The sequence below is a fragment of the Echinops telfairi genome, unplaced genomic scaffold (genome assembly GCF_000313985.2).
Source record: "Echinops telfairi isolate 266 unplaced genomic scaffold, ASM31398v2 ScPeMD7_1;HRSCAF=3_0, whole genome shotgun sequence".
In the NCBI taxonomy this organism is placed as follows: Eukaryota; Metazoa; Chordata; class Mammalia; order Afrosoricida; family Tenrecidae; genus Echinops; species Echinops telfairi.
Window position 1 is genome coordinate 38,051,019 of NW_022103896.1, and position 8,366 is coordinate 38,059,384.

At 37.8% G+C, this 8,366-nt stretch overlaps 1 protein-coding gene across 1 annotated transcript in view; it reads left to right on the top strand.

Moving 5' to 3' along the window:
* The first annotated feature begins 700 nt into the window (after window positions 1-700).
* Window positions 701-8,366, top strand: part of YWHAZ (tyrosine 3-monooxygenase/tryptophan 5-monooxygenase activation protein zeta) — a 27,616-nt gene continuing 19,950 nt past the window's right edge. The window contains exons 1-2 of the mRNA XM_004697455.2: window positions 701-720; window positions 1,003-1,307. Coding sequence (XP_004697512.1) covers window positions 1,014-1,307 — 294 coding nt within the window. The 5' untranslated portion in view covers window positions 701-720; window positions 1,003-1,013. The remainder of the gene's footprint in view (window positions 721-1,002; window positions 1,308-8,366) is intronic.

An 8,366-nucleotide genomic window follows, 5' to 3' on the forward strand; every position in this document is an offset into this window, starting at 1 on the left:
CCATGAAACAATGTCTCATATCCAAGCTAGTTGGTTGATTGTGTAAATACTGATAGCTTGCGAGTCAGAATTGACTCGACAGCAATAGCTTTAGCGTGGATTGATTTATTCTTATTTGCGGGTGAGAAATGTGATTTCCCTGGCAAGGTGAAGAATAATATATTGAGGAGTCAGTCAACACCCATGGTGACGAGGGCTCTTCTGTTCACCTTTATACAGTAGTGCCGCTCAGGCTGTAAAATTGTTAGCTTGTGGGATTACTGTACGATTTAGTATCGTTCTGTACCTTAAGCCTATTTCCATAGGATATCATTAAAGCAAAATGAAGGGAAAATACAAGGAAAGGTCAAGGGAGCTTTCAAATGAAAGAATCAGATGTGAAGGGCAGTTTGAATGGTTGCATTTAGTTTGATCATGACTGCTAGAGACAACACAGTGAGCTCATTAAAACTGGAATGGTGGCATTGGAAACACTTCTGATGGGGAATTCTAATGCTCTTGTATATGAGTAAGAGTCTGATGTTCTAGGACTCCGCACATGTATAATGGTAGAAATGTATGTGCCTTTGGGGTCAGTTATTTATTGATCCTTGGTCATTTCTCCCAGAAAATCACCATTCCTGGATCAACTGGAAAACACTGCAAAGACCCAGTAGATTTGGGTTGGGGGTGATAACCAAAATTTGAGGTTAAACACCCCTGACAAGAAGTCTTTATTGTGTGAGTAAAATTATATGAATGATGATTCTGGAAGTAAGGTAGAAATTTTCAGTTTTGTTACATTACTAAGTGGAGTTTATCCTGGTCAAGTGTAAGTTGTAGGATAATTTAAATGTGCTTTGAGTAACCTATAAGATATGTTAATCCTTAAACTGTTAACTGAGGTTGCTTTTTAAAAATATATATATTTCTTGTGATGTTAATGTGGCTTATTTGCAACAGATACAATTTGAATGTTTTGATGGAGAAATTATCTAAATGCAACTTTTTTCCCCCCTGCAGAACATCCAGTCATGGATAAAAATGAGCTGGTGCAAAAGGCCAAACTGGCCGAGCAGGCTGAGCGCTATGACGACATGGCAGCCTGCATGAAGTCTGTAACTGAGCAAGGAGCTGAATTATCCAATGAGGAGAGGAATCTGCTCTCGGTTGCTTATAAAAATGTTGTAGGAGCCCGTAGGTCATCTTGGAGGGTCGTCTCTAGTATTGAGCAAAAGACGGAAGGTGCTGAGAAAAAGCAGCAGATGGCTCGAGAATACAGAGAGAAAATTGAGACCGAGCTAAGGGATATCTGCAATGATGTACTGGTGAGAACTGTTCAGTCTTGCGTTTCTCTAGTTTCTCTAATAGAGGTTCCATGTAGAATGTTACATTATGTGAGACTTTTTCTTTACAGAGTCCTCCCCTTAAAAATTTTAATGTTCTAGATTTTAAAGTCTTTAAGGTGTTATTACTAAAAATAAGACAATTTAAAGTAAAGCAATGATTATCGATTAATTTTTGATAAAAGAGATTGGTGATTGTATTTTATTAATTGAAAAGAAAATGTTAATGTCACCATTGCAATTATAGCTATAGTAATTCCAGAACTACTAATTTTCTTAGATGTCCATAGATGGAAGGAGCCCTGGTAGTAGTGCAGTGGTTAAAGTGGTTGCCTGCTCACCAAAAGGCCTGTGGTTTAAACTCGCCAGCTGCTCCTCGGGCAAGATGTGGCAATTTGCTTCCTTTACAGTGCCAGCCTTTGGAGCATGATGGGGCAGTTCTCTGACCTGTAGGGTTGACTGTGAGTTGGAATTGACTGGATGGAGCATGATGCATTTGGTTTTGGTACATACAAGGATTTTGCATATCGTGTTTTATGTAAGACTTTAAATAATAGACAAGGTACACACATATGCTTTCATATTAATGTATTAAGTCTGCCCTGCAATGGAACTTTGGCAGCTTCCTGCATTTAAGTGTTGGAAGTCAACTTTAAATGCTGACAACCATGATAAAGGTTATGGATGTCTTGAAGTCGAGATTTTTCTAGAATCAGTCATCTTGACTCAAATAATGGCTTTCTGAAATACTTAAATTTAGGGCTTAATTGGTAGGTGATCCTATTAGCATATGCTATCCTATACATATTAATACTTTTTAATAACCAAGAATTTCTGGATTAAGGCCATTTTATAAATGGTTATTATTCTTAATACTTCTGCCTTCACGAAAGAGCTATCCAATGTGGGATTATTCTGATAATGGTGTGGGCTTGGGGTTTTTTGTTAAAAGTTGTATGTAGGTTTCTCTCCTGGTGTTGAATTATCAATGGAATAGCTTTAATTTCTAACTTTCTCTGAAATGAAATTTTCTTCAGGTTGTCTTTTTGAAGAACAGTAATTTTATTAATCACATTTTATGTGGCGTGTATTTTAGACTCAAAGGATTTATTATAAATTACTATAATGTCCTTTAAAACAAAAGTCGGTTTTAGACATACAGGAGGGTGTGTTAACATTTACCCTCTACTAAGGAGGGTTGTGATTCCAGGTAGGTATTTGCATGTTTTCCGTACACAAAGTGTAAAAGCTGCTGGTGTGTGAGAACTTTCTTAGGAAAAAAACTAGCACTTAAAAAAAAAAAGCTAGCACGTTTAATTTTGCTTCCTTTTGGTTTCATTAACAATGGGGGGAAATAACATCACCTATGTAGAGTGAGTAGATCTTAAGGACTAGAGTAATTTCTTAATAGCTTTTGTTTATTGATAAGATTATTATGGGGGCTAGATAGTGTTTATTGCCCATGTTCTTGAGAATTGTGCTTGCTTTCTACTTTGAAAGATTGGATGAAATTTAAACCTTAGTATCATTACTATTTAAGAAACTGGAGAATTCTAAGCAAGCTTTTGCATCCATCCTTGGTCTTTTCAAGAGTAAGGTTCTGCTAGAGGTCTTTGCATGATTTATACCTATGAATATACAGGAAATACACAGGTATTTAAGTGAATAAGTAATAGCAATAGACCAGCACCACTACTGATTTTTCGATATCCCCCCCCCACCCCCGTTTAAATTTGGGATCGTTTGATATTGACAGGTACTGATTCTGTATAAATGGGCTTTTCCAGCTTTTTCAAGGAGATCATGTTGACTTTGGAAATGTCTTCCATAAAATGTCTTCCCCCTTGTTGTAAAATAGAAAATGAAATGCAGCAGAGTTGATCTCTCCTGTTGGGGGCCAAGCTGGGGTGGGGGGGGGAAGTTGAGTCCTTATACTTAAGGATTAGTAAAGTTTCATGATTATGTACCTTAGCTTGCTTTTTTTTAAACCAGACTCTTGTTTTCCGGAAGAGCTCTTTCTAACCTATTTTCCAGTTATCAAGTGTTTAATTTCGCCATTTAGTAAGCTGACACAGATGCAGACTATGTTAGTTTTAGAAATGTTGTAGATCGTTACCATGAAAAATAGTTACTGGTATCGTTTTCACAATGTGTACTTTTGGTATGAAAAACTTGGGGTTCATCTTTCTCTTGCCAGGTTAATTTGAAATTATAGTGTGTGCTGATATTGTCAATGTTTCCTGCCAAGTTCTTAATCGGAGGTAGGAAAAAGAGGCTGAGGAAGGGTGTCTAACACTAGTGTTCCTTAAAACACCTCTTCTATATGGACTTGGATGACATGTGGCCAGAAATTGGTTAGCGTATCATGTTTTTGGCCTTGCACAATGATAATGATAACATAAAAGGCAAAATGAGGAAATACACGTAGAAAACTTCATTCAGACTCAAAAGTATGCTGTGTAAAACGTGCTCCAGAAGGAGCCAGCCCAACTTATCATCAAGGAGTTGCTTGACCTGACGCTTCCCTGAGAAAATCAAGCTCAATTAAATGGGAGCAGTTACCCCCTGAAGGTGGTTGAGAATCAGGTAAAGATCTTCAGTGTCCTACTTATCTCAGATTTTAAGTTTTTTTTAAAGCAATGACAGCAATACCATATACGGAGAAGAATGGCTTCCTGTCCTTACAGGAGGTACAGGAAGGAACCAGTAAATAATGTGTCTTAGATTTGTAACTACGTATTCTGACTCATAGTGAGCGGCCCTTCAGGACAGTAGTAGGGCTGCTCCTTGGTTGTTTCCAAGGCTGTAATATTTATGGGAGCAGACAGCCACATCCATCTACCACTGGGTGGCTGGTGAGTTCCAGTTAACCTTTCTGTTAGCTGCCATGCTTAGCCACCGTTCTACCAGTTGGCAACAGTAGTTGAGTAATCCTAATAATGAGTCAAATGAAATTAATGGGTTACATTTTATTAAACTCTATACTTTTATTTGCCAAGGGCCGTCTAAGGCTGTGGTTTTCAACCTTCCTAATGCCACAACCCTTTAATACAGTTCCTCATGTTGTGGAGACACCCCCCATCCCCTCCCCAACCATAAAATTATTTTCGTTGCTACTTCATCACTGTAATTTTGCTACTGTTATGAATTGGGCGACCCCTGTGAAAGGGTCGTTCGATCCCAAGGGCTCAAGACCCACAGGTGGAGAACCACTGGTCTAAGGTGTGGTTGCTAGGCACTGATTTGCTTGTTATCTCCAGCCCCCAGAGTGGCTATTAAGTAGGAACCAGGAACCAAAGTTAGAAACTGGGCAGCTTTCAGGTGATCCCTAACTTGAATGTGCTAAGATGTGCCTTGGGTTATGGTAGTTCTTAAGATGAAAATCACTAGTTCATTCATTGTAATGGTGCCGCAAAAAAGAATTCTGCAATGTTATAGCACCATCATTGCTTTCTGGAGATAATATCCATTGCTTTATTTGAGATACTGATCTTTTTCAAATGGGGCTTTTAATAGTGTTCAAATAGAAGTATAAATGACTTACGTGACATCATAAATACCTGTAGTCCCTCCCAGCAAGGCATTTTTGGTATTAAAGTTTACTAGTTATTTAAAGTAAAATAGCAGAGAAAGCATTTGCCCTTTCAACCATTTTCGCATGTATAATTACATGACATCTCTCACCTTTAAAAGAAACTTGCTCAAGTAATTATGCCCCCTTTCCCAGCCATTCCTAATAAAAATTACTTTATGCTGTACCTTTGAGTGGGATCATAGGATATTTGTCCTTTTATGTCTAACTTCATTCAGCTAACTGTGAAGATAAGTAAAACATAATTAGGCCAGCAGACTAATGAACCTACAGCTACTAGCTTGAGACCCTAAGAACTATTGATGCCTTGATACCACTGCCACTCATCAGACGGTCCTGGACAGAGTAGTTGGGGGCAATGTAGAACAAACTTCTAAGTTAAAACGATCTCATTCTCTGCCAGTAGACACTGGTGGGGCCTCCGAGATTCTTGACCTTAAATGCTCTTCAAACCCAAACTGAAACCACTGGAAATTACCGTTCAACCATAGAAAAGCCTATAAAGTGCTCATCTTTACAGTTAAAGCATATGAGACCAAGAAGACGGTATCTACCCCAAAACAAAATTCAGAAGGCAGGCAGGAAGGTGGGGGGGTGCTGGGGGCGGGTACTCAGGAAGTATTGGAACAAATGTCACAAAACTGACTAAATTGTTGAAGGGAAGACAAGTTTGCCCTGTGAATTCTCATCCAAACCACAATAAAATGTTTCCCCCCCCTCAAAAAGTGAACTAAGGAAGTTTTTCCGTCTTAAAAGCTTGAAAATTGGAATAACCCGAGAAAAGTCTTAAATGTGTAGGAAGAACATACACACGTGAAGTAATCTAGCTTTAAAAAGAAATCTACTCAGGAAAAACATTTTCAGCCTTAAAAGAGACTTTTGACCTAGAAAAGGGAAACAGCCACCTAGAGCTGTATTAATTTTGTTTTTAATTTTGTCTTTTAACAATAACCAACCCATTTATTTAAAAAAATCCTTCAGGTAATACCTCAGGTGTAGAAGCTTCTTGATTAATTGAAAAATAGTTCAAGTGCCTAATTGTACTTGCCTTGAAACATTTTAAAGTTAGAACTTAGATGTGTATAGTATTTGGATAACCGTTTGTAAGTAGTTTGCCATCTTCCTTGAACAAGCCATGTATTATAGATGTATTATGAAAGACAGTTTTTAGTTTCTAATGAGAATGTAAGTGCTTGATAAGCAGACTACCAAACCCTAGATGAATTTTTTTCCTGATGTCCTAGTTATTTGTCCATTCCAAGTAGCTTCTTTTTTTTTTTTCCAAGTAGCTTCTTTAAAACTTGTCTCCCAACACATTCCACTTGTTTTTTCATAGGAACACATCTTTTCACATTGTATTTTGTTACGTTGTGTCTAGTTTAAGACACTATGACGGTTTTGCAAATACTCTTGGTTATCACGCCTCTACTGAAAGAAGCAGAGTATTTCAGAGTAGCTAAAAACTACGGCATGTATAGCTCAGAATTGTGGGCCCCATTGTTTACTCGGGAGTGGAGAGCCTAACAGAAAGCAGCATTTAGCGAAATGTGGTTCATCCAGCAGGTTTTTACAGAAGATCCTATAAAAAGAATTGGTTCGTTTTAGCAGAAAATTTTATTGGGGGAGCATGTTGCATTTACCGTATATACTTGAGTATAAGCTGAGTTTTTCAGCACATTTATTAATGAAGTTTTTGTGGTAAAATTAGGTGCCTCAGCGGATATTTGGGTTGGTTTACACTCGAGTATATCCAGGTCATTTTCAATAATTTTAGCAAGATATAAGACTAGGAAGTGAGGTGATAGGTACCTCTTAGATCTCTTACTCATTCACTCTCACTGCCCACTCGGTGACCCACAAAGTTGTCCATGTGAGTTTCTGAAACTCACTATAGCAACTATAGTCGGGGCTGCTATAATGATATTATGGGTTGGGGATGTTCATGAAATGCAATAATTAGCAAAGTGTGGCACCAAATAGGTGGCTGCTGTTGGACAAATGGTGCCAATAGACTATGCAAATACTTAATAAAGTAAGGTGTAATATTGAATTAAATGTCATTGAGCAGTTTGGACAGTTTTTGGGTTCCAAAATAGTTGTGTTGGTATCAAAAATAGTTGTCTTTTATTAGTGGTGGTAGTGGCGTTTTTAAAGTCAAAATTGTACATATTTGGGAGTCAGCTGAGTTAGTTAAGAACTTATTTTTAAATTAGCTTTAAAAAAAATTTTTTAATTGTTGTAATGTCTTAGATACCTACTTTCCGTATCCCCTTCAATTCCTGAATACTATTGTGATTTCCATCTTTGTTTCAGTATAATTTCATTCACATTCACATAAATGTTGCTCAACCTTCTGGGGTTTGAACTGTCAATTTCAGTGTGTCTCCAGCCTGGGCTTATTTTCCTTTTGAAAAACTACCTGTCCCCATTTCCCTACTTCATTTTGGCACCTTTTCTAGGCTTAATCTAAATGACATCTTGGATTAAGCTTTGTTTCCATGTAGCATAGATCAGATTTCCAATTTCTATGTTAACACTCTCTTAAATAGAATATTCTCTTCTATGTTTGGAAGTAAGAACGATTTAAGGGTGAACTTGGTTTAATTTGAATGGACAAAAGGTAGGCTTTAAAATGTCTTTTCCCTGACGCTAGTGGTCTCACACACACACTTCCACACACTATATACTGCATGCAGTTTTCATCCATAATCTTTCTAAACCACTACTATTCTGTTTAACTTTATCAAAATGCTTTATACTACACTGTTGCCTCACTGAGGCATGTGTCCTTGCACATAACCTTACGGTTTCTGCTTCATTAATTTTATTTAGGTAGGATTCATCTTATTCTTGATGTCTAGTACCTCGTTATGTTTAATATTTTTGGATTGTAGTGTGAATGTGGCCTGGAAAGAGTGATGTACTTGGCCATCATATTTGAACAGTTGCTATTGTGTTCTCTAGTTTTGCAATAATACCGTATATATTCAAGTATAAACTGACACCAATATCAGCTGGGGCTCCCAATTTTACCACAAAAACTGCATTAAAAAATGAGTGGAAAAACTCGGCTTATACATGAGTATATATGGTGTATGCATCATTAGTAATAGTGTAGGATAAACCCAATGCTGTCAGTTAAAACTCAGGGTTACCGCATGTGTGACTGTTGAACTTTCCCCTAGGGCTTTCTTGGCTCCTTTTTTTTAAAAGGATTTTCTTGGCTTTAGTCTTTATGGGAGCAGATCGCTAGGCCTGGCTTCCACTAGGCCTTTCTTCCATGATGCTGCTCCGGTGTGTTCAGACAGCCACTCACAAACCGTTTGCCCTCAGTGTAGCGTGGAGTACTACATACTGGCAGATTTTTCTTTGATGCACAGGCTCTTGGGGAGTGGAACTGATTTGCTGTCACTGTTAGGAGCCTTGGTGGTACAGTGGTAACTCATTGG